Genomic DNA, 24,220 nt, shown 5'->3' with positions numbered 1-24,220 from the left:
GAGAGATGCATGTGGGTATAGAAACCTCTGACCCCTAACTGGGTTGCTGGAATGCACCTATTGTACGAAGGTAAGAGTCACACCTGTCTACCTAAGCTTTCTGTGCTCTGAGAAGTTTCTGGCTTGCATGCCAACATGAAACAGGATTATATAGTCAGGACCAGTGCTGGGGCTTCTTGCACCCTAGGCGAACCACCTTCTGTCGCCCCCGCCAAAGCCTGCTTTAGCGGGGGGTGGGGGGGGGTGGAGAGGCAAGCAGCAGTTTCTCCGCTGTAGCGGAGAGCTGCTGCTCGCCCGTCCCGCCCAAGGCTGGCCAGCACCCCCTCCATTTTGGCACCCTAGGCAATTGCCTAGTTCGCCTAAAAGGACGTGCCGGCCCTGTATATAGTAGCACATTCCTGCTGTCTAAACTGCATATGGATTAAAATGTATTTTGTAACTGCCCATTTTTTTGCTTCTGGCTCTACCAGCTTCTGGCATGCAGCCACCAAGACATTGCCAATGAAGGAATGAAGCTTGCAGGTTGCAAACAGGTTCCCTTATCCTGCTCTGTTGAGAAATGGTTGGCTTTATTGGGGCCTTCTATACCCACGACATGGGGGCACCGGCAAATAATTTTTATAGATTCCATATATATTCTCTCCTTTTGTGGAAGCAAGCAAGTCATGTCAGTGGTGATGCTTTGTGCTTGTTGATATGTAATTTGGTGTCAGGAAAGTTGGAAGCAGTGCAGAATCCATATTATTTGAACACAAAAGTATGAGAAAGACTGGAAATAAAAGTGATATTAAAGAGAAAAGACATTTGCTTATATGGCATAAGATAAATTTGTAGTTAAGAGTTGGTAGAGTACCATCATGTCCAAGGACAGCAACTCAGTAAAATGCTGGCAAGTTCCATAGGACAACATTGATGTTTGTATCAATGATATTGTCTAATTTAATGGCTTCTGTTGCACCACAATCTTCAAAATCCAGTGGGAAGTTTGTTAAACTTGGTCCACCGATTACTTTAAGATCACAATGTAAAATCTACCCAGGGTGCCTGATGCAATAGGCTGGTTTTGATCTGTCATTTTTACTTATCCTCAGTTTATCTTCAAAATGGGACTGTCTCTACTTTTATAAGGTTGTAGAAATTATTTGAATGTAACCTGTTGTGTGCAAATTATGAACACCCTATAAGTGATGATTACATTGACACCAAATCAGGAAAGATAGTCTATTATAATTCCCCGCAGTTCCCATAGGTATCCTAACTCTCCTGTCTAATTTCCATATCTTCAATTTCTCGCACATATTCACAGGCATGGTTCCTCTCCTCATACTGTTTAAGAAGGATGCTAGCAAAATTCCCTCAAGTCAGGCTCAGAGGGCTTGCAAAATCCTACCTTAAATGAGAGGCAGGTTTTGAAAGCCCCTAAATCAGGCATGGGCAAACTCAGCCCTTCAGATGTTTTGGGACTGCAATTCCCATCATCCCTGACCATTGGTCCTGTTAGCTAGGGATGATGGGAGTTGTAGTCCCAAAACACCTGGAGGGCTGAGTTTGCCTATGCCTGGTTTCCCTTCTTGTTCCCCAAACACCTTTCCTGCCAATGCTTCAGTCTCCTAAACATCCTCCCCCCCCCTTCCCCCTTAGGAATGCTTCCCCAACATGGCACCCTCTGGCTATTTCACACTGCAACTCCAATCAACCCCAGTCAGCATGGTCAATGGTTGGAGATACTAGGTGCTGGAATTAAAGCAAGAGGTAAGGGAGGAGGATGTTTTGGGGGGACTAGCAAGGAGGGACTCTTGGGGATCAGGGAGGTAGGTTATTTCCCCAAGCTTTTGAGTGTGTTTTCCCCAGAGTTTGTTTAGTTGACTTCAAAGTCATTTGGAAACAAGTGGGTGCAAGCTTACTCCTCTATCAGACTCCACAGACCTTCTAAGACCTGCTGAATACAGCAGACATGTCAGCTTCATTTAGACCTTGAAAATGTGTCAGTTTCCCCAAAGATGTGCAGCGGTAAATATGACAATGGTTTTCACGGTTGTTACACAGCATCACTGACTCCATTGTGTTCTTTCTTCCAAGATGTATTTGTGATTGTCACTCACTCTCATTTTGTGAACTATATCCATTCAATTGCAAAAGGAGCTGGGAGGAGGTGATACCTCACTTGAGTAGAAGAAAGCCAAGTTTTTTTTGAGGGCACTTAACAGAATACACCAAGGAGAAATCAATAAACAATGGCAAGTTCTGAAAATAGCTGCAAGCAGCTATTGAGAAGCTCGCCTCCTAATTTCAAAGTGTAGATGGGAACAGCTGGCTAGAATCTCTCTCTCTCTCTCTCTCTCTCTCTCTCTCTCTCTCTCACACACACACACACACACAAAACTCCAACCAATCAACAAAACCAAAACTTAACAACTGAAAGGAAATCTCTTGGTAGTTCTAGATCTGCCTCCTGTGCCCACTTCACAAAGAGAAATCTCACTGAATGCATAGGGTTATATGGTAACTGTCTTCTGAGTCATTTTTGTCAAGGGAATTTTTACACCACCACAATATTTCCCAAATGGTAGGTGGTCTATAGATTATTTACATAAGTCAATAAAAGAGTACGGGATGATGAGGATGATTTGCCTTTGTAGTATCCAGACTACTCCTTTTATTTTCTACTTTTTGTGAGTTTGATCTGAAACTGTAGGAATCAGAGAGGGAGAAATCCTATGCTCACCTAGGTGAGACTGTGGGAGATAGGTAGTCAAATCTAACAATGCATATTCTTGCTGGTTAGCATGTGAAGGGGTTAAGGACTTAGCACTGCATTGCTGATAGGCAGACTTAGACCATAGAGATGTAATTGGCAGAGAAGGCTCTGTGTGATGTCATTTCCCCTCCTCTCCTGGGAAAAAGCAAAAGAAGCATTTCCTGTTCCTTCTCTCCCCACCCCTCTCTTAAGCCAGCTGTGGAGGAAGACATGCCTCTTATTGCTCCAGCATGCCTGCAGCTGGTTTTGCTGTAAACAAAAGTATTTTACCTGCATTTACTTTTAATGCTGTTGCTGCTAAGGACAAATGCTTGCCTGTGGGTAAAATATATGCTTTAAACTTCCTTTTCAGTCTGTAGCCTGTTCCTTTGACTAACAGGGTAACAAAGTGGGAAATCAGCCTAGCAGCTAATTCCTTTGCTTCCAATTAAACTGCTTAAGATGAGATTTAAACTCTGCTCATTCCCGCGCTTTTAAATGCCAGTAGTAATTCTTTTGTCTGATTCTTTTGTCTGTTAACCAACACACATAGGTTTGCAGGGGGATAAAATATAGTTAATTATATTCCCTCACCTACCTAATAAAACCCATCAGATGCAAGGGATGCTAAGAAGTCATCGTTTCCTTGGCAAGGACATCAGTTCCCTGGGTTAACATTAAGGAATTCAATTAACATCCCCCCACTCCCCAGGAATCAGGAGACCAGACAATAGGTAGAAAATGAAAGAACACATACAGGGGTATCCTCATTTTAGCACACCTACAGTTATCACTAGATGTTGCAGGATATTTGTTTGTCGCCCAAATCAACAGTCCCTTTTCTTTCCCTTGATTCACTTTGCATGATGTGACATCATCACTTGGAGAGATTATCTGTCTTCTGCAAGCAGAATCCAGTGAAATGGAACAGGGATTTGATAATTTCCAGATAGGTGGCTGTGTTCTGTTGCAGCAGAAGGATATGAAATGCAGAAAATTACAGACTGTGATCATTTTGTTATTAAAAGTGGCTGGTCACAAAAACAAAATGGTAGTTGATGACACAGGCATCCTGGCTTTCGTAAGCCACCTAACACATGTAATGTGGTGGAAAAATCCATTGCTTCTATTCTGTCCACACTGAACCTCTTGATGAATTGTAATTCAGGGTTTTCAAATTGTAGTCTACCTTTGATGTTTCCTGGTTCTAGTATAGCCACCTTAAAGTCAATCCTGATTATATTGGGAGGTTAAAATGTCCCACTGGTTTTTTGTTGTTGTTGTTATTGCTATTTCTGATGTTAGATTTATGCCCATTAATTGCTTTGCCATTTGTCCTACACAGAACGAAGAAGGGTATTGTTGGCAGATGATTTGCAATATGATGATGGTGCATCATTATTAGATATGGTAGGCAGAGGGTGGATGAAAAATGAAGCTGTTGTTGTTGACAGCTATGGGAAAAAAATCTGTGAAAGCTAAAAGATCTGTGAAATCCAGAAATCTGTTGTGGTATATAATATGTCCAGTGCATTCGACATGCAGTCTTATTCAGTGGCAAGAAAACCTTCCACTATCTTCTTCCAATGTCTTGTTAAAGTAATTCACTTAGGGCATATTTCCTCAGCAGCCGCTTGATAATGATATTTACATGCTTTTGAGATCTTGCAGATCATTTTAAAGTTTTGTTTTTTTTTTGCAGGGGTGGGATTAGGAGATTACTGTTTGCTTTACTAGGAAATACACACGAAGCAGTTTTCTCCAACCTGGTGCCCTCCAAATTCTTTGGACTACAATGGCCGTCAGCCCCATCTGCTGATGGGAGCTGCATGCATTCCAAAACACCTAGAAAGCACTGAGTTATTGAAAGATTATTTCAGCTCTCTCCAATCTTTCTTGTGCTCCTGCAGAAATTTGGATGGCTGAATCTCTTAAGGCCTAGAGGTATATGTGCTGCAGCCAATTTTGGACAAGGGAATAGCTGCTAAAAGGGGTGACTAGATTAGATAGCCTTCCAGATTATAATGACTTTTACCAGTAAATTTACTTGCTCAGCAGGGGATTAGTGTTATGCCCCAGGCAATGGTTATGTAAAACATGAAACTTCCCCGCTCTCACCATGCACCTATCTTAACCACACAGTCTTTTGATAATGAAATAGCTTTAACTTTTTCCTCTTAAAAGATTCACACAGTAATTCAGCGACAGAATGTAAGCTTAATTTAAACATCCTTATTATCAGATTTGCCTTCTGGGTTCTCATCATTTATCCTATTACTGGAAATGCCAGTTATGTGTTTACAAGAGAGGTCCTATTTCACTCCACACACACCCCCATCCATAATAAGACATTATTTTAGCTTCCTTTTCCTCAAGGTAGGGGAGAATTAAGGCCAGAAGAGGGAGGTTAAGGGGAGGATTGTGTGATATAGCAGAAAACAGAGAGATAAATCAACACTAGCCCTCTTATGGCATTGTTTGGGAGGGCCAGGAGTAATCTGATAGAGGCACCCCCAAAAAGCAAGTGCCTCTGTTCAGCTTGTCAGAAATAGATGTGAAGCATAGCTCACTTGAACCTGCAGCTGAAATGTTACCGCCACCATCACCACCCATAGATCCACCACACTGGCATGGGAAGGAAGACAGTGTTCAAGCACCTCAATGGAGTGCCCTTTGCTGCCAAGGGAGCTAGGAATCCAAGTCAGTGTCCCAAGTAGGAATGTGATGTTGCTACATCAGTTTCTGACAAAGGGTCTCCATCAGTGGAAAGTCACATTCCCAGCAGAGACCTGGAGTCTCAGCTCACCTCTCTCCTTGGTAGGAAATTGAGTGCTGACACACTTCCTCTATTCTAGATAAACTTGGTGGACTCTTGGGAGGGAGGTGGCAGAGTTGGCTTTGCGACATTTCTGCTTAGAAGCATACGCCAAGGATTGAGACCCTCTGGGTTTTAAAAAAGGAATGCCTATGCACTCTTCATCATAATAAAAATAAAACTTCTTTAAGATTCTGAGGATCATATTTTGAGAAATGCTATAGGTAATGACTTACAGAGCATCTGACTACAGAATCTCTATTCCCTTTGTTACTTCATGTTGCAGCTCAAGTCCAGCTTCCCATTCCTGCATGTGGTGTTGGATTTTACATGTCTCCTTGTTACAATCCCCTTTTTTAATATTTCAATTGTCCTGCCAATAATAATAATAATTATTTTTATTTGTTTGTTTGTTTATTTATTTATTTACTGGTATACCCCACCCATCTGGCTAGGTTTCTCCAGCCACTCTGGGTGGCTTGCAACAAAATATTAAAATACAATAGTCCTCGGAGGTAACAGATTGGAATTGATCCCATGCAACTTGACTAGACAGGACTCTAGCACTCTCCTGCCCCGGCCCTGCTCCCACGGTGGAGTCTACCTCTTTCCAAATCTGAGCGACTTTATCTGCAAAAAACTTTGCAAAATCATTGCAGGAGATCATGTCGCCTGTATTGGGCCCCGATGGAGCAGGTGGTTCCGTTAAATTGCGAACTACCTGAAAGAGTCTCCTGCTGCTGTTTTCTGCAGGTGCAATAGAGGCAGCGAAGAAGATCTTCTTCGCCGTAGCTATTACCACTTAGTAGGCTCGATGTTGAGCTCTAACCCGTGTCTGGTCAGATTCAGAATGAGTTTTCCACCACCGACGCTCTAGTCATCTCAGTGATTGTTTCATTACCCTCAGGTCTGTGGAAAACCACGGGGCTGTCTGGACTCCATGCAATCGGAGAGGGCACTTCAGAGCCAGACAGTCAATAGCCCGGGTTAACTCCACATTCCAGTGGGCCACCCTAGCCCATTGAGTTATATAATCCATTCAAGTAAAAATTGAATAAATGTTATTCTTCAACAACATTAGCAATTTTGTTCCCAAAACAATTTTTGATTCATATGTCTGGCTTTTCAACAACAGTAAATTACTAGTATTCCCATTTGGAGGATTGAGTTTACTGGAGGACAAAATTGCTAAATGTTGTGAAAATGTTAAATATTTTTTAAAAATGGGAGTAACAAGAGCTTTCAGACGACAGTAGCATTAAAGGAGAACTGAAAAAGAGAGGGGTTAAATGAACTATTTGAATAGGCCTTCACTATGGAAGTTCTTTTGGTTTCATGATGGAGAGCTCACTTAAAAATATCAACTCAGTGTGCAGCAGCACTGAAAAAGGCAAATTTAATATGGGGAATTATTAGGAATGGGCATGTCTTCTGTGGAGTGTCTTCATCTTGTACAGTTCCAGCTCTTTCGCCTCAGGAGGGTATCCTAGTACTGGGAAGGATACAGAAAAGAGCTCCTGAAATTTCAGAGAGTTTTCTAAGATGCTTCTTTGTTTAAGAAAAAATATAACCAAGGGAGGGCATTATAGTTCATAAATTTATGAATACTAGAGAAGAGTAGATAAGTTTTTGTCCTAATTACGCAATTTGTTACAAATGAAATAGTTGGGTGGTAGGTTCAGGAGAGGCAAAAGGAATCATTTCTCTTATGGAATTGATTGCCCCAAGAAGTGATTATAGCCACTATCTTAGATAGTTTATAAAAAGAGTAGAGAAATTGATGGAAGATAGAATGTAATCACTGTGTTGCAAAGGAAGTATAGCATTCCTGGGGGATATACAATGGGGGGAGTTGCTGCCTTCAAGCCCTAGTTGAGACTTCCCACAGGCATCTGGCTAGCCACTGCTGGGAACAGGATGATGAACAAAATGGACCTTTAGTCTCGTTTCAGCGGGACTTCGTGTTCTCAAGGCCACCTGGTGAGATTTGAACCAGCTGTCTCTGCTGTTTACACGAGTTTCAGCAAAAAAAAGACAATAATGTCAAAGTAATTAAAATGAAAAATAACAGGGATGTTTCTTCTGTTTTCTTTTTCAGGCCTTAGAGGACATACCTTGATGTGATTATTTGCTTCTTTGTATATGTGAGAGTCAGTGTGTTGTATAAGAAATTGTTAAAGGAAAGCTAAAACAATTAAGGAGGAGAGTACATTCAGTATTGAGTCTGACTAATCCATGAAGTATCACTGAGTTTTGGGACAGAGATCTACACCAGTGGTCTCTGTTGTTTGTATGGGTTTTGGTGAAGAAGAAGAAGAAAAGACAATACTGCCATAATTCAGATTGTGGTATTAAAAACAAAACAAAAGCCCTTTAGAAATCCAATCAAAAAGAAGCAGACTTAACTACATAAGCACGCAGCCACATGGAAAAATCAGCTTGGAGTATGGCTGGCTGGAGTACTTCTCTGTTAAAAATGGCAGCCTCTCAAATCTTAACAACAACAACAACAACAACAAGACTAGGGGCGTGCTTAGAATTAAACCACAGGTCTATGATTTTCAGTGGGATCAGCTATTGAGAGGTATCTTCCCTGTGGTTAGTTTATTTGTTCCTTGGTTGAGATCAACTGGGCGGCACTTTTTGCTGGGCTCTTTGTGTGATGATGGGATACTTCTTGCCTTGATTCTGCTCACAAGAATCAACCCTATAGCAACCCTATTTCCAATTCATGGGGGCTGGAGGGCTGCTGCTAAAGGAAACATGAGCTTTTCTTACCTTTCCCATATCCTCCAGCAGGATGGCACTTCCCCGTGTCCATGATTCTTGGATTCATAGAATTCCTGCAGTGCAGGAATCACAGCTAAAGAACCCCAGACAGATGTGTTCTGTGCACAAATTTTACTGACATGTAAATTTTACTGACATGCAAAACCCGCTTGATTGTGCTTCAAACTCTGCCCCCCGTCTATACCATCATGAGCTAGAGTTGTGGGTTGGAAAACCATCTGCCCCTCTCTGCCGGCAGGTAGCTGCAGAGATGAACCCACTTTCCAACAAGCCGGAGGTGAAAAGTTCCCCTTCAGTCCCATCTCCCATACAACTTCCCTCCGAGGCAAATATAGCTACTTCGTCAGCCTGGGATAAAATGAGAGAACTTAACGAGTCCGAATTGGGTACCCCATATAAAGTGCTTAGCACGGACATGCGGGTATCCAATTGTATTAAGCCATTTTCTTCTAATGTGAGTAAGCTGAACATGTCCCAAGATATTATTGTTGAAGATCCGATAGGACGTATTAACAAAATTATACAAACTCCAAATGACAAACTTTACATGTCAAGTCGAGAATCCATCTCTAGGGTAACAAGCGGTCTTACTCATCAGGCTACCATGCCCAAAAAATCTACCTTGTCGGGCAAAATTACTGACTTCTTCAGAACTGAGAACCCTTCAATTCCTGACTCCCCCCCTCCCCCTTTTTGACCATCAAATAATCAATCAGAACACCATTTGCTTTCATTCCTATGTTGGAATATTGCAGGGTGGAGGAGGAAGAAATCAGACCCTGAATTCTTAAAATTCTTGAACCAATTTCAAATAATCCTTTTACAGGAGACTTGGGAAGAGGACTCATTGAGAATTAATGGATACGAAATTATCTCACTTCCAGCAGCCCGGTCCCTTAAAGGTGGACGGGCTAGGGGTGGCTTGGCTATAGCAATGTCTCTAAAACTACACGCCAAACTCACCCTTATTAAATCTTCTCCCCCTTTTGTGATTTCAGGTTTGATTTCAAACAGTAAATTTGAGTTATTAGTTACTAATGTATATCTTCCTCCAGGAGGCCAAATAGCGGACTTACATTCCAGATGGGAAACTCTGGAAAACCATCTTACCTTTTGTTATATTAAATATCCAGATACCCTCTCAGTGTTGGGAGGAGATTTTAACGCGCGTATCGCTGCAAATTGGGACTCTCTCTGTAAAGCTAAATGGTGGATCACTCCTGTTCAGCAGATTACTGATTTCTCCCATCATACCCACAGAAAATCCAAAGACTCTAGGGTGAATGTGGCAGGCACCCTCCTTTATCATTTAATTTTACGTTTAAATTTGTTAATTTTAAACGGGAATTGTCCCCCGGACATTCCGGGTGAATTTACCCACTTAAGTTCAACAAGCAACAGTGTTTTAGATTATTTTATAGTATCTAAAGATGCATTTCCTAAATTTCTATATTTTAAAGTCGATAATGTGCAGCTAAGTGACCATCTCCCCTTAGTCGCTAAAATGCGGACTGATTGGGACCTAGTTGAAGAAAGGCATCCCACATATATGGATATAAGTGCGGCTACAAGAGTTAAAGGTACAAAATGGTCTGCAGTGCAGGCCCAAAGATACTCTGATTTCTTTCATCAGACGATAATACAAACCTATTCAAGCTTCGTCTCAACTCCCTACGACCAACAACAAATTATTAATCTCTTTGTTAATCTTTCGGATGAGCTTACTTCTTTTTTTACCGTTCCGGACCATCAGGTGAACCGAATCCATCACAGGAGGGGCGCCCCTTGGTTTAACTCTGACTGCAAATATGCCAGACAAATCCTAAGTACCATTTATAATGACTATAAAATTTCTGGAGCAGATGTGCTCCCCAAAGAATACCATCAGGCAAAATCCCTGTATAAACAATCACAAAAAAGGGCCAAACAGGAATGGCGATTGAACAGATGGCAGGCATTGGTGGCTGCCTCAAATTCTCGTGATTCCCGCCAGTTTTGGCTTCTGATCAACTGCAAATCCAGAAATTATCCTCTATCAGTCATTTCTGCACCAATATGGGAATCCTTCCTAAGAAACTACTTTACTTTACCTGATATTACTACTAATTTAAATGATGATTTATATAATCATCTTCCTCTTTGGCCTCCAACGGACCCAGATGAAGTTTTAGATCTTATATTTGAACTTAAAAATGGTAAAGCCCCGGGCCCAGATCTCATCCCGGCGGAAGCCATAAAAACCCATGCAGATTGGTGGGCAAAAGTTTTGGCTACCATATTTGATGCAGTTAACAACAGTGGTAAAGTTCCAAAAATATGGAAGGATGCAATCATTATCCCAATTTTTAAAAAGGGTCACCAGAGGACCCAGGGAACTATAGGAGCATCAGTTTATTGTCCATAGTTGGGAAAATTTATGCCCGTTTTTTGTTAAATAAGCTCACTAAATGGGCAGATGACAGTAACCTGATTGGTCCAGAACAAGCAGGATTTAGACAGCACCAATCTACCACTGATCATGCGGTGGTTCTATATCATTTAATCCGTAAGTACTCTTCCCCAAATAGAGGCCAACTTTGTGCGGCCTTTATTGACCTGAAGGCTGCTTTTGATAGCATCCCTAGAGAACTACTATGGGAAAAACTGGCCAGATGGGGAATTGATAGAAGGCTTTTGTGGCTAATAACTCAACTGCATAATGGGTCAGCTGCCAGGGTTAGACTTACCCCTGCTGGCGACCTATCAAACTCTGTTCCTATTAACAGGGGAGTGCGTCAGGGATGCATACTTGCTCCTTTTCTTTTTAACCTTTTTATCTGTGATATGAGAATTCCCCTGATAGAATCTCAAGAAAATATTCATGCCCCTCATCTTGCTCAATATCGTTGCCCCCTTTTACTGTATGCCGATGATGCGGTGATTTTATCCTTTTCAAGAATTGGTTTAAGGAGAGCTCTAAAGATTTTTGGTCTATATTGTAAGTCTAATTCCCTTACAATAAACCATGTTAAATCTAAAGTTCTAATTTTCTCAAATAGCCGAAGAACATATAATTGGAAAATAGATGGGATAACCATTGAGCAGGTTTTTAAATTTCAGTATTTGGATGTTTATTTACAGTATAATATGGGCTGGAAAACACATGTTACTTATACATCAAACAGAGCCAAGAACTCTGCCTTTGCGCTTCTCCGCTTTTTCTTTTTAGATGGGGCATTCCACGTTCCATCTGCGCTAAAGGTTTTCAATGCTAAAGTGATTGCAACATTGGCGTACGCGATTCCTCTATGGGGACCCTTTGTTAACCTAACCCTTCTGGAGACAATCCAAAATCAGTTTTTGAGAAGGTTGTTAAAATTACCCAGATGCGTAAGCAATTCAGCTATACGACTAGAATTAAATGTACCATCACTAGGAACCATTTTATGGAAACGTATTTTAAGCTACTGGCTATCATTGTGGCATAGACTTCCTAATCTCCACCTGATCCAATGTCTTTGGAGAGATGGCTTCTCTAGTCCTTGGTTGAAAGCTATACATAATAAACTTGTGGACATTGGGTTATCCCCATCCGATCTCCTGGAACTGGACTTAGTCTCAGCCAAAAGAGCTTTTTCTCAAAAGTTAGAGGAGACTGATCTTCAGCTTACCTCTCTGACAAGTCACGGAACTTGCTCACCATCTAACTTAGGCCTATTACCACCAAAGAAACTACCACACTACTTAACCAATCTCTCTGTTGTGAGGTATAGGTATGCCTTCTTAAAAGCCAGATTTAATGTTTTCCCATCAAATGTTTTGAGCAATAGACTTTCCAATGGTCAAATCTCCCTCCTTTGCGACTGTAATACTGGTTCCATAGAATCCTTACAGCATATATTTTTTTGCTGTCCAATTCATTCGGCAGCTCGGTCCAAATTTTTGGTTCCACTTTTGAAGAAAACCCAAGATGGAACTCAGGATGCTAAATTAATCTACTTATTAAATGATGAGGAACCAAATAGAACCCATATGGTTGCTAGGTTTTTGACTAATGTGCTATTTACAAAGAAGAGGAATGGTTCTCTTCCGATTTATGACAATGCAGAAAATAATTAAGACCTATTATTGGGGCGATAAAATAGCTGATAAATTAATTTTTAACAGATTTTTATTTTAATTTAAAAAAACTAGTTCAGTTGGACTACTCAGATCTCAGTGTGATTTAGATGGAAGGGTGCAAATGGGTTGTTTTAAAATTGTTTTCGTACTGTATTGTTTAAGTTTGTTAAACTGTTTTACTCTGTGTGTATTATGATGAATGTGTTTTATGATGTGATGTGGGCCACATTGCCGAAATAAACCTACCTACCTACCTACTGACATGTACCTTCATTAGGAAGAATGCAAACCAGGCAAAGCATCCCAAGGCTAGAAATTGCAGTTGGGATTTCATGTTTTGTAAAACACATTGATACATAACTTCAGTATAGTTGTGAGAACATAAGAAAAGCCCTGTTGGATCAGGTCAAAGGTTCATTCGGCATCTTCTTCTCACAGCAGCCAGCTAGATACCTATGGGAAGCCCACAAGCAGGATCTGAATGCAGCAACGCTCCCTCCACTTGTGATCCCCAGCAACTGGTATCCAGAGGCGTTCTGCCTCCCACATAGCCCATTGTGGCCAGTAGCCATTTAAGCCGTCTTTTGTAGACCTGGTATCACAGAGGCACACACTTCTTAGCTTCTCTCAGCAGAGCATATAAATGCAGCTGAGTACTTACCTGTACTTGTGTCAGGAGGATTGTCTATTGGCTCCAAATACTTTCTCATTTTATTCCTAGGATTTCCCCCCCCCCCCTTCTCTAGGGTCTTCTCTTCCAGATCTCAAATCTAGCCTCCATTATTAATAACAGTGATGTTATTAGCTGCCTACCAAGAACAGACATAGGCAAACTTGGCCCTCCAGATGTTTTGGAACTACAATTCCCATCATCCCTGACCACTGGTCCTGTTAGCTAGGGATGATGGGAGTTGTAGTCCCAAAACATCTGGAGGGCCAAGTTTGCCTATGCCTGACCTACAACATGTGAACTCTCCCTGGAAAGGGTTTTTGTTTGGTCATAAACTTGGGAAGTCTCAACTTATTTGTGAACTTCTGAAGGCTAGCTATCACAAATTTTACCATCTCCTTTTCCTGCATCATATTCTATATCCACCTACCTACCTACCTATCATCTATATCATCTATATCTATCAATCTACATAATAAAACTTCAGGTGCCTTGAAGCAATGATTTCAAATGTATATGGTGTTACAAATATTTAACATACATGCTGTTTAACATACAAGCGTCAGATGGAGCATTAAGCACAACAAATGACATTATTCGATATTGGGACTGTTTTCTTGTTTAATGAATAATAAAAGTGAAAGATTAAATTGCTCTTATTCCCCTTGCTTTCATTGTCTCTTTCTTTCTTTCTTTCTACTTAGACAATCCATGTCGCCATTGTCTGTGCTGGATACAATGCCAGTCGGGATGTTGTCACACTCGTCAAATCAGTATTGTTTCACAGGTAACACCTTTATCTTGTCGCATGTAAAAATGATCTTTGTAAACATGATCAAATAAGGTTTTGCTTCTTCTCAGTACAGTCTTTGGGTAATGCCAGGTTCCTAGCCCATGCAAACAATACTTTCCAGTCCAATCTAAATGTCCTCTGTGAAGAATGTGCATTAGGTACTATATGCACTTTGCCATGCATTATAAAGTTGGCAGCAATTCTGTATGGGTACTACCACTGGGTGTGTCTGGCTGCTTCTCCTGTTTGCATACTTCTATAGCTATTATCTGATAAATGTTAGCGTCACCACCTGAGCAAGTTTTTCTAATAACATTTGGGCACATTCTCTCTCAATAGTTAAACCCAACAGTAAAGCCCTTTACTGCTTAGGTGGAAAAGATCAGTTTTTGCTGTTTCCATAATACACCCATCTCTTAGATATCTTCCACCTAAGCAGTAAAGGGCTTTAGATCAACATCAGATTATTTTAAAAAGTTGTGTTCAAAGGCTAGTAGGGAATCCAATAATGATGGAGAAGTGCTATAATACTCTTTGAGGAACCCATTAACAGTAGGCTACCCTATTCTGCACAAACTGAAGCTTCCAAATTATTCATACGTGCAGTTATACATGAAGCATATTATATTAGCCAAGCAAAATAATATTAACTGTATTTGCATCTTGCAAGGCAGAATTTGAAAATGCAATCAAGCTGAATTATACATAGTTTGTAAAAAATACATTCCTTACAAAACGATGTGGCTTTGCACTGGTCACTATTGCTTTGTCTTGCAATGGTCAGCCTAGCTTTTTGTTGTTGCTGCTATCACCTTACAAAAAAGGTAAAGGTAAAGGGACCCCTGATCATTAGGTCCAGTCACGGACAACTCTGGGGTTGTGGCGCTCATCTCGCTTTATTGGCCAAGGGAGCCGGCATACAGCTTCCGGGTCATGTGGCCAGCATGACTAAGCCGCTTCTGGCGAACCAGAGCAGTGCACAGAAATGCCGTTTACCTTCCCGCCGGAGCTACTTGCACTTTGACGTGCTTTCAAACTGCTAGGTTGGCAGGAGCAGGGACCGAGCAACGGGAACTCACCCCGTCAGGGGGATTCAAACCGCCAACCTTCTGATCAGCAAGCCCTAGGCTCTGTGATTTAACCCACAGCACCACCCACGTCCTTACATAGACTTCAACAAATCACGCAGTCTCCTCATTGCATAACTTCTTCAGACAGAACATGTGGCATCCATGTTTTTTCTAGCTGATATTATTTTTCATTTTACTAAAAAAAAAAGGGAAAGAAATAGTGACAATTTACACGGTATCTGTCTGATTTTGAGTGGACATGCCTTGATTTGAAAACTGCTCATGTTTTTCCTTGGAAAGATTTTACAGATGACATGTAGTAGTAAAGATGGATCTGTATTGGAACAGATGTGAAAAATCACTTTAGTTCAGTATTCAGCTATGGAAGTTAAGCTCCCAGCTTTCCAGCATTGAGCTAAAACTGTTCTTACCAAGAACTACACCAGGGAACAGCTAAATCTGGAAATTGTGCCACTTTTCCTAGTCAAGATAAAAACCAAATCCATTCTATTTACTTAGAATTTGTTCTGCTCAAACAAAGCTTGGTTGTTGGGTTTTTGTGGCCTAATTGGTGTGTGTACTCATCTGGAAAGCTCATAAAGCCCCCCCACCCCACCCTAAAGCTAGTGGTCTGATCTCTAGTCTCTACAGATCAGTGTTATCCATGCAGGGCCTCTGAAAGGGATTTTATCAGGGGGTGCAAACTTTCTCTGGGGCCACTTAACTTCTTCATTAGTTGTTCTGTTTTTATACACCATGCCATGAACTATAGCCTGTAAGGTCAAAAGGGGTATGGAAGATGAGAAAGGAGTGGAGTGGAATGCTCTGTTCATTTTTCTGCATTTAAATCTTATACTCCCTCCATGATAAATATAAAGAAATATACATAAAACAAGAGGATCAGTGATAAGAGAGCACATTTGATTTGAACATCTTTGTTTATGCTACAATACTGATAAGGAGAAAGAATTCTCTTTGAAACAACCTTTTATATTGCAATATAGATCAGATCATGCTCTAAGGGGATGTATTTGTAGTGACACTCTTGGGAAGGGACTATTTAAAGCTGCCCTTTTTCTATGTACAGTCATGTCTTGGTTCTCGAACGGATTAGCTGACAAACAAATTGGCTCCCAAATGCTGAAAACCCGGAAGTAAGTGTTCCAGGTTTTGAACGTTTTTCGAAAGCCGAACATCCAACGCGGCTTCCGCTTGAGTGCAGGAAGCTTCTGCAGCCAATTGGAAGCCACACCTTCATTTTCGAATGGTTTCGGGAGTCGGACAGACTTCCGGAACGGATTAAGTTCGAAAACCAAGGTTCCACTGTACTATAATACTGAACGCTATAAGTGATCTCTCTCTGTTCAACTTTAAAAATGTTCTCCTATCTTCACCACTCTTTCTGTCAGTTTTGGCTTTATTCATAAGCAATATTATAAATATAAGTAAAAAGTACAGCTGTGCTTGCTTGGTCAAAACAACAAAGTAGCAAGAGCTCACCTGCAAACTTTGCAGCTCGTTGAAGGTTGGCCAAAATAACTTGAGTTGTAAAAAGACTTTACAATTCCTTGTTAATTATATCTGAGCAACTTTGTTTCTCAGGTTAAGCAATAATTCCAAATTAACAGCACCTTTTGTCAGCAAAAGCCCAGATTAAAATACACAGAGATGAATAATCATCTAATTCTTTATTCATAGTATTAATAAATCAAAGCACAGTTAAATATCTTAGGTAGGGATTTTTTAAGGGACTTTTTGTTGTTGCTTTTATTATACCTTTACAAATATTAACTACCTCCTGATTTTTAGGAGAGTTGTTTGGGAAATTTAGTTTTACCGGTTGTAGTCAGTTCTTCATCAGTTCGTGATGGTAGTGGTGGCAATGAGCTGTTTTGCCCTCCCCTGCTTGAAGACGGACTGCTGTCATTGATGTCACCCACTGCCCTTCACTGGCAGACGGCAGCCCCCTCTGTAGGTGGAGCATGTCACCTGCAGGAGAACCAAGTCAAGCCTGTCTTCTTCCTTCGCCCACTCATGTTATCTTTCGCTGGGACTTCAGTGCCACCTCTCTGGATATCTTTGGAGAAGTAGGTGGCAGCACGTCGGCAGAAGATAGGGCGGCCGGGGGAAGAAATATTCTGATGTTTTATGTAAGCTTACACAAAATGAAAATGTTACTTTTCACACAATATATGCATATGTTTTCTGAGGTCCCAAGGAATTTCTGGCTCTCTCCTTTTGTTCCCAGCCCCCCCCCCCTTTTTGACCCCACGCAGGGGTATGATGTGCCCTCTGCACTCCTCATGTATCCGTGCATATAACTGATTGCATAGCCAAACGCCTTCCCTGCACATGGCACAATATTTTTTCTTGAAAATGGTAATCAAGGTGACAGGAAGCAAAGGACTTTTCGATTAGCAAGAACCATCCTGCTGCCAAGCCAGAACCAAACACTCAAGTGGATCTTCCTGATGCAGCCTTGAACTACACTTGAAAATGATTGGCTCAGAGGTTGAATATGTTATCATTTTAGTTGTGATTTTAAAGTGAAGATTGCTTTAGAGAGGTCTCATCCTCCACTTGACTAGGGCACAGCATACAGCAACCATGTAATTCAGTATAATTAGTAGGCTTTAGGATTGGTAGGCAGCAGGGTGTTAAATAGCTGGTGTGTTTAAGTAGCTGGAATGATGGTGAAAAGTGAAGCTGTGTGAATGAGTGACAGGGGTAGTGCAGGGTTATGCAAGCTTGCCCATTCTACATTCTTTAACTTTTGAGATGCTCTTAGCTCTTGGCTTTCATGGTCGCCATATTAATTCCCATGTGTACAACATATATGGCAGGAGAAAATGCACTGTCAGAAATATTACAGTCAAACCACGGTTGTTGAATGTAATCCATTCCGGAAGACCGTTCAACTTCCGAAATGTTCGACAGCTGAGGCATGGCTTCCGATTGGTTGCAAGAGCTTGTTGCACTCAAGCAGAAGCCACATCAATGTTCAAGTTCTGAGGAACGTTTGAAAACCGGAGCATTTACATCTGCGTTTTTGGTGTTCGAGAACCAAAACTTTCGAAAATGGAGCCGTTCGAGAACCGAGGTTTGACTGTACCAGCATATATATTTTTCCCCCAAAGTGGCTCTTCTGATTATGAATTCTAGGTCTGATAAGCAGGCCCAACATTAGCAATGAAGACATATTGAAAAAAGTGGTTTGTAAGCAAAACATTTAAACACAACAACTAGAAAATAAACTGTAAACCTTCTCTGGTTCTCTTTTCCCTGTACCATCTGTTGGGGTTGCTTTTATAAGTCTTCCGGGTTCTCCTTAACTTGCAACTTGGTCCCTTCTCACTTACCAAGAAGCCCAAGTCCTGAAGGGAATGGCATTGTGGGATCTGCAAGGGCTGAGGCGAACCCCAAAAGAGTCTTACAAGGAGTGTACCACAGAAGTGACTGCAGACGTAGTAGCCAGTATCCAACGTCATACAGCAAAATTCCATGTACAGGTGGGTAGCCGTGTTGGTCTGCCATAGTCAAAACAAAATCGAAAATTCTTTCCAGTAGCACCTTAGGGACCAACTGAGTTTGTTCCTGGTATGAGCTTTCGTGTGCATGCACACTTCTTCAGAAAAATTCCTGGGCTGCAATCTCTAAAACCACACATATTCTAGAAACATATTTTATATAATTCATAACCTCTCTCAGTATTTGAATTATGTCCCTGTTCCCATTTTTTTTAAATTTATCATTCCAAAAGCTGCAGTAGATAACGTCTGCATCTTTGTTTTGCTTTGCCCCAGCAAAATGTTTCAAAACTGCACTTGAGGTTTCAGATGAAAAAAAGAAGTTTAGTATCTCTCTAGATGTGCAAACGTATGTGCCCACTCTGTAGAAATCCTGAGCACTTTTAAGTCAGTTTGACACAACTGAGAAGGAGAAATAGAATAGCTCTCGAGTGCTTGCAAGCTGCAATAAATATTCATTGGTACTGCTGCATAGATGGAAGCTTGAACAACCCCTCATCAATCTCCGGTCTCTGAAGTGATGCAGATATTTCCCCAATACAAACTAGGCTAGCATTTGTAAGTGTGCCACCAAGGACTGGACATCGTGTAGCCACAGCCTAGCATAGCACCAACTCATCCTCTGTTCTTTGTTTGTTTTTATCTTTCCAGTGAATTATCCGTAGGGCTAGCCTATCCTCTATGTGTATATCTGCGCTATACCCAGTTTTAATGTGTATATCCTCTCCTCGTCCACAGATTTCTTTGCAGCTTCTCTTCCAAGAATAAGAATCCTGGTGTGCTCTGAGATGTAGGTTTGGCATTGCCCTCCTCCTCCCACTGCAGAAAATACTGTTTCAGACCATGATGCATCATTTTCTGTAAGGGGTGGATTTGTAGTCGTTCCCATTTTATCTCTGCATAGATATGCCTACACCGTCTCCCAGCCCACCTGATGCAAACTCTTTTCTAACTGTGGTGTCTGTTTCCCATTTGTCTTTCCGCACACCTTGCCTAGTACCTTTAGCATGTCATTGTGATCCCCCTGATTCACTCATGCCCATAAGTCACACAATATGTCCTTACTCAGTGAGGCTACTGGATTATTCTTATCTAAATGTATACGTTGCTTTCTTGGAAGCCTAGCAAGGAGTTCTATATACCTGTGATATTGCACCTGTGATAGCTGTTGCAGTCATTGGGAAAGGGGGGAAATGCACATCAGACATGGGCCTGATTTGAATAGAATACTAAACCATAGTTCTAACCCGTTGCAAGAATAAGCTGCAGTGAACCGCATCATGCACTACACCCACAATACTAAATGCACAGCTTCTGGTGGTTATGAACCATGCATCTTAGTCACAGGGAACCACTAAGAATGACTCCGCTGAAGGTCTCAGTGATTGGGCAGGGATATAAGTAACCAGGAAGTTCTTAAGATATATGGGTCTCAGGTTATTAATGGCCAGGTAAATTAATACTGTACAAGAACCTGACCCTGGTAGCATATCGCAACCAGTGGAAGCTCCTAAATACCACCAGCAGTCTTAACTGAGCCAGAGTGGTGTAGTGGTTAAGAGTGGTAGACTCGTAATCTGGGGAACCGGGTTCGTGTCTCCGCTCCTCCACATGCAGCTGCTGGGTGACCTTGGGCTAGTCACACTTCTCTGAAGTCTCTCAGCCCCACTCACCTCACAGAGTGTTTGTTGTGGGGGAGGAAGGGAAAGGAGAATGTTAGCCGCTTTGAGACTCCTTCGGGTAGTGATAAAGCGGGATATCAAATCCAAACTCTTCTTAACAGCAGAACCCTGCACCAGCTGAAGCCTCCAGACTAGGCCTCAATAGCAGCCCCACATTGAGGTTACCAATGCATGAATAAACGTGGCCAGGCTAGCCCAATCCAATGGCACCTGTAGTTGGTTTGCTAGCAGTACTAAGTGGTCAAAGGCACTCCTAGCCACTGTGGCTGCCTGAGGGTCAAATGACAAAGATTTATCTAGGAGCATCCTCCAAACTTTGAACCTGTTTTTTCGAGAAAGAATGCAACTGTGTCCAAAGCGCACAACTGGCTAATCTCCTGGACATGGAAACCACTATGAGCTTCAAGAGGTCACAAGAGTATCTTCAAACTGAGTATTATAACGATTGTTTATTTGCCAGGAAATGAAAAGCCCGCTGCACATTACAATTATTATGTAAATTACAAATAATTAGCACAAACTAATGGAATAGATTTGCTTCAAAAGGCTTATACACTTTATGGCTCAGGAGAGAAAGGTAGCCTTTCTGTAGGTTGTTTTGGTTGCTAACTGTGATTCTTACTGCTGGTGATTTAGCAGCACCTTTAGCTGATAAGAGAGAACAATAGCATCACTGTGATATGAAAAGGGTTTAGAGTTCAAACCATTCCTTCTTGCAGTAGGTGGTGGTTTATAATAGATCCTCTCTAAATTCATTTTGCAAATGCTCCTGGGACACCTGTAGCCTTTAAGTGTTACAACTGTTGCAACCTATTCCATATGTTTTCTTCATTTAAAATTAATGGTGCAAATGCATTAGAGTTTTCACCTTCGCCACTGTTAGGCATATATTTCTGATTTTCCTGTCACTTAATTCAGAAGTGAACATATAAAGTTCTCTCATGCTGTGTGGCACAGAATCAGGACTTGGCAGGGGGCAGTTCAGTGTCATAGGGCTCAATATTCTTCCCCTGGGTTCCCAGATAACAGATACAGCAAGATGGGTGTGTCTCAAGAACTTGCAGTTTATTCTAATATAGAAATGCAGGCAAAGATTTTTAAAGGTAAAGTGTTAGCCTGAAAGCCATTGTTTTAAAATTGCATGGCACTCTGGATTGTGATTTATAAAAATGTTGCAGTTCATAATTTCAGAGCAACTGCTCATCCGACTTAGAAGACCCAACTTCTCACTCTGTCCAACATGACGACCATTACAATTCTTGTATATATTTGTATTAAGTATAAGGAAATGAAATGGGATGTTATGGCATTTTGTGCCAATTAGGTTTGCTCACCCATGGCAGCTAAACAGTTGGAACACATATGTAATACATTCAGTAGTACTCCTCACTGACTTGTATGGATTGAATTTATAATTGTTCATATCTGTGGCTCTATCTTGCCCTAATTCAAAGTTTACTCCATTTGCATCATTATCAAAAACCTTGAAAGTGGTGTTTGCGCAGAAATACAATTATTTATTTATATCCTTGTGGGAAACACATCCACAGACCGCCATTTACATTCCATCTGTTCAGGGACTAAGAAATCAGCCAGAAACATCAATAACATCTTTATTTCCCAATTTACTTTCCATTTTATGTGGCTAATTTCATTTGTTAATATTTAGCATACTCGATACTTAACTCCCCTATGGTTTTTAGGTGATGGGAGCCTTTTGTTGTTCTTATCTTAACATTTCATTTTCCCCCCAGATAAGAATTATATGAATAAATTATCTTGAAAGGCCTAGAAAACAAGTACAACGGCATGATCTCCCACAACATTTTATCTGGAGAGTTTCTATTTTTGTTTGGTACCTTTAGGATTTTCAATCTTCCAAAAAAGAGAGAGAGAAAGAGAGAGAGGCAGGTGGGGAGAAGTCACCTTGAAATATGTTCTTGCTATTGCAGTACCCAAACAAAACAAAACAAAACAGAGCATTCCAAAGGCACAATTTTATGTTGCAATGGACTAGTGAATCTGTTGAGATTGTTTGACTACAGCTTCCAGTGTTCCCGGCCATTGGCTTTGCCAGCTAGATCTGATGGGAGTTGAAGTCCAGCAACATCAGCAAAGCACCTTGTTGGTTACCTGTGCTTTAAGATATGTCAGAGTAACATCATGTGCAAAATCAGCCTCCACCAGGAGAAGGGATTTTTCAGTAATTGCTTGATCCTGTGCAATTCTTGCCTCCCAGAAAGCTTGCCTGACGACAATACTTGTTTCCTTTCAGGACAGCTGAAAACTTTATTGTTTTGTAAAGCCTTTTTGACAGAGGCCTTGGTTTCAGGTTTTTCCTGCTGTCACCCAGTCTATTTAAAGCATTATTGGTTTAAAACCAATTTAACATTGTGTTTTTAATTGTCTTTCTGAGTTTTGAAGACAATCACTAAAAGGTAAAATGTAAATTTAATAAATGAATGAATGAATGACATTTGCAATTCAATGGGGCTTACTCCCAGGTTAAGGGAGTATAAGGTTGCAGTGTAATTGTTTGATAACAAAAAATAAATAAATCCATTTCTTATTTACCTACAAGCTGTTACAAAACTTTCTCCAGGAAACCTCCAGAATATATGAAGTGGTTGCTAATCTGGGCTAATTTTAAAGTGTCTGCACAGTAGCAAATATATATACCGGTATATGGTGCAAAAATAATGTTCCCCTTTTTTGCTTACCTGCTATGAAGGTAGAAATCCTTTCTTTTAAAAAAATACCTCAAGTGTTTTGTTATTGTTCTTGAGTCTGGTCTTTAAGTTTTAATTGGTTTAGAGAGCTGCACATAATTATTCAAGGGATTCAGAGACAAGGTCACATTCGGGGAGAGCTGTGCAGACATGCTTCTGCCAATGGCAGACAACTGCCAATAACAATATTCTGTTCCAGATTTTTGGAAGCAAAAATACCACATATTTGTGGTGTGCTCTACTTTTAGAACTCCATAATATCAACTCCTCAATTGGAACAAATCAATACAACTTCACTGACTGACACCAGCAAAAGATCTGGGTTTTTTCCCCTTCCTCTTCTATTTTTGACAGTATTTGTTGTGCAACCATATTCCCAAGAGGTTACACATAATCCTTAGCTGTTTTCCCTCTTTGAAGGAATGAATTGAGGGCCTTGCACTCTAATACTTGTGTTTTCCAATTCACTGATTTTTGTACTTTGTTTCTCCTGACCTTTTGTCTTCAAGTGAAATGTTTGGGTTTTTTTTTTTCTAATCTCTCCTATGAGAGTATGTAACATTTCCAACTTAATGACATTCTCTTTTCTGCAGTCTTGGTGAAATGCCTGAATTCTCTTTAATGACATGGCACTCAATTCATACCTGTTGGTCAGCAAAGGTTGCCATTCCCTGAGGTTACCCATAGAGGGACATTGGGCAGCTGGCTTGGTCTGTTCCATCCAGTTATCGCTCTTATTTATTTCACTTATGAATTGCTTCCTATGAAGCATCTCAAAGTAATTTCACAATAGAAGAAAGCATCTGTAAAACAATTGCACATATGAAAACTGTTAAAACAATTGCATGTATAAAAACAGTTTGAAATCCAATGCCGATGCTTGACTGAGATAAAAGCCTCCACTTCAAAGACTTGCTGAAAGGGGAAGGTCTTCTGCAGGCACTGAAAAGGCAGTAGAGATGGTCCCTGTCTGATCTGTGATGATCCACAATAAAGGCCTGATTCAGACATTATGTAGAACAGACCCCCTGAGAAGTTGGCGTCTGCAAGATGTGGTCTCTTGCAGCTCACAGTGATTGGCTGTGTATATAAAAGATTCAATCTATTAGGTATCCTGGTCCTAAGCTGTATAGGACTTCACCAGTACCAGCCTCTTGAACTTAGCCCAGTAAGCTAGTTGACGGCCAGTGTTATTCTTTCAGCAGCAGCATAATATGTGCCCAGTGAGCAGCCAAGCTACCAGATTTTGCATTAGTTGCAGCTTCTGGGTCAACCTCATAGAGCATGCTGCAGTAATGCAATCTGG

General features: G+C 41.0%; 1 protein-coding gene across 1 annotated transcript in view; it reads left to right on the top strand.

Moving 5' to 3' along the window:
• Positions 1-24,220, top strand: part of LARGE1 (LARGE xylosyl- and glucuronyltransferase 1) — a 307,061-nt gene that overhangs the window by 138,086 nt on the left and 144,755 nt on the right. Inside the window, exon 4 of the mRNA XM_033162533.1 lies at positions 13,818-13,900. Within this exon, the coding sequence (XP_033018424.1) occupies positions 13,818-13,900 (83 nt within the window). The remainder of the gene's footprint in view (positions 1-13,817; positions 13,901-24,220) is intronic.

This window comes from Lacerta agilis, chromosome 10, assembly GCF_009819535.1.
Source record: "Lacerta agilis isolate rLacAgi1 chromosome 10, rLacAgi1.pri, whole genome shotgun sequence".
Taxonomy (NCBI): Eukaryota; Metazoa; Chordata; class Lepidosauria; order Squamata; family Lacertidae; genus Lacerta; species Lacerta agilis.
Note: the sequence above shows the minus strand (reverse complement) of the source record. Positions and strands in the feature narration are given on the sequence as shown.